Source organism: Acyrthosiphon pisum, unplaced genomic scaffold (assembly GCF_005508785.2).
Source record: "Acyrthosiphon pisum isolate AL4f unplaced genomic scaffold, pea_aphid_22Mar2018_4r6ur Scaffold_20950;HRSCAF=22615, whole genome shotgun sequence".
Lineage (NCBI taxonomy): Eukaryota > Metazoa > Arthropoda > Insecta > Hemiptera > Aphididae > Acyrthosiphon > Acyrthosiphon pisum.
In genome coordinates, this window is record NW_021770363.1 from 2,383 (window position 1) to 5,156 (window position 2,774).

The window sequence follows — 2,774 nt, forward strand, 5'->3', positions numbered from 1 at the left end:
AACTGTCATCCACGTCTTGCTCACTTTGCTGTTCTATCTAAGTCTAATAGTGTTTCATGTTTATTCAAAATAATTTATGTTAGAAAACTAAATGAAATTAGGAATATAAATTATAATTTATACTTACTAGAAGTTGTATTCGAATCACTGTTATTGACGTTTTTGTTTTTTAATTTATTAAAAATTGAAAACATTTTTTTTTCTATTTAATTCAAAAAAAAATATGACGTGATATTATTGTCGTAGCTTCGAGTCGCTGCTGAACGTGATAATAATATAACCGACAGCGACGACCGTGTTTAGTGGAAGATAAAAATTGGAAAATAATAAATAATGATCTATAAATAGATTAGACTTCGAAAAAATGTCAATTGTTGAGTAACACATGTTTCATTCAATATACTCTGATAACTGATAAGTGATAACCTGGTGTCTGACGAATGATAATATTATGATAAACTGTTTTTGATTTATTTTTTTTTTTGTAACTAGACGTTTTGATACATAAACACGACAATTATTTGAGGGTGCTAATTTTAAAATTGGGGGTGCTAATACCCCCTAAGCCCCCCCCTATTTGCGCCTATGACTATTTTACTGTGCTAGTAATTATTAGAATACAGTGACACTGTGGTAAACGTCGACTGGTGCGGCCGTGCAGGTTGTGATTTACTCAATTCAGAATAGTTAATTCTACAATGTATCGATTATAGGTTTTTGTCTTAAAATATTGTGTGCTGTGTGCACCGTCACATATCGTACTAAATCGAGTCTCGTTATCGCATTCTATCCACATTATACTACACACATATACTAAAACAGGGCCGGATTTAAACATTATGGGGCCCAGGGCAAAAATATTTTGGGGCCCTAAATGATCCATAACAAAAATTGCATACCTACCTAAACTTATTTCATGCGTAAAATATATTTATAGACTATAGTTACAACTAAAAATAACTATTTATGTTAAATAAATTGAACAAGTCGTACAGTAATATATTATTTATTTTATTAATAAAAAAAAATAATCTATGGCTAAAATGTATTTAATTAAATATATATTTATTAATAAACTGTACCAAAAATTTGTATTTATATTTTTAATAAAGAAAATAGTCAATTAAAAGTTAAGATTATTATTACAGTCATTAACCTATTATCGAGCCTATTATGTTTACATAGAAAATAGAATATTATAAATTGCATACTTTTCTTGATTTCTTTTCTGCAAAGTCATCTATAATATCATCAAATGACAGATTATCCAACACATCACTTTCAATGCTCATAACTGATAAAAAGTTCAAACGATCTTCATTCATTGTAGTTCGTAATCTATTTTTTATAATTTTCAATCTTGAAAATGTGCGTTCACTACTACAATTGGTGACCATAATTACTAAATACATGCGTAATGCGATTTCAACATTTGGAAAAGCTAATATTACGTCTTTTTCAATTAAAATTTTGTACATAAAATGCTCATTACTCATTTCTGTTGGCTTGGAATAAAGTTTTATAAATTCAGAAAAATGAATTATTTCAACACACAACAATTCGTCTAAGTCGTCATCGTATACAGCTACAAGTTTTTTAGCTGCTTCTTGTAATTCTTCGTTATGTATAGTAATACATAATAATAATCATTGCATATAAAATAACAATACGCACATAATGTATATTCATTTATTAAATATTTCTGAAAACTGATTTGAATCCGTTATTATGTATGTCTACTAGAGATCGGTCAGTCAACATTTTAAAAATTCTGAATTCCTAATAATTAATATTCAAATTCAGAAATTTCAAATATTCAAATTAAATTATAGTTGTTGTTGGGGGAGGTGGTAAAATTGGGAAAAGTGGACTGACCGTTCTCAATTAGATATAATAACGAATTCAAATCAGTTTTCAGAAATATTTTTGCATTATTAGGTCGATCGGTAGAATGGTCAAAAGATAGGTATGTTTTGACTAAAATAACTGCACGTCACCGATCCCCTTAATATCCATTCTCTAATTATTATAATAAATTAATTTTAATATTTTCTACTTCGTATAGATTATTAAAATTATTTAATTTTAAATTTATTATAAATATTACTTATTACAATTGAACAGTACAGGCTCATGAGTATTCTTGGCTGATCATAAATCATAATGAAGTAACGAGATTTAGTCGAAAAGTGGAATGTACAAAATAATAAATAATTCACAATAAAGGCATAAACGCTATAAACAGCGATAAGCCGATAACGATTATAGACGTCTTGAATTTTCCAACATTTTACATTGTGATTTGTGACAGATTACATTATGATTTTTATATAATATACACATTACTCCTATAAACATACACATGTAATTATATAACCCGCAACCTTACGTCACCGTGATAATGCAATAACAACGACTCTAGTATACTGTAGTACAATTTAATTTATATTTTATACCTAATTCATTTTAGATTCTGAGTGGAACGATGAATGTATTGATTTTACAATGATGTGTTTTTTTTTAAATTTTTTTTTAAATTTTTTTTTGTGTCTGTCATCACCTTTTAGGACAGTAAAACTGCTTCGATTTTCTTCAACAGTAACTTTTATGATTGGAAAGTGAATCTAGTTGGTACTTTGGGGGGGTCAAAAGTAAAAATTTCCCAGTAGTTTTCAAAAGCGACGTGAAAAACAAAGAAAATTAATGAAAAACCGGGAATTTTTACGCAAAATCGATTTTAACAAATCGTTTTTGGTTTTTGGTGTAACTCTTAA

General features: G+C 27.8%; 1 protein-coding gene across 1 annotated transcript in view; it reads right to left on the reverse strand.

Annotated features, from left to right (window-relative positions):
- Positions 1 to 2,774, reverse strand: part of LOC103308886 (DNA (cytosine-5)-methyltransferase PliMCI) — an 8,552-nt gene that overhangs the window by 1,774 nt on the left and 4,004 nt on the right. Inside the window, 1 exon segment of the mRNA XM_008183068.2 lies at positions 1,212 to 1,505. Coding sequence (XP_008181290.1) covers positions 1,212 to 1,505 — 294 coding nt within the window.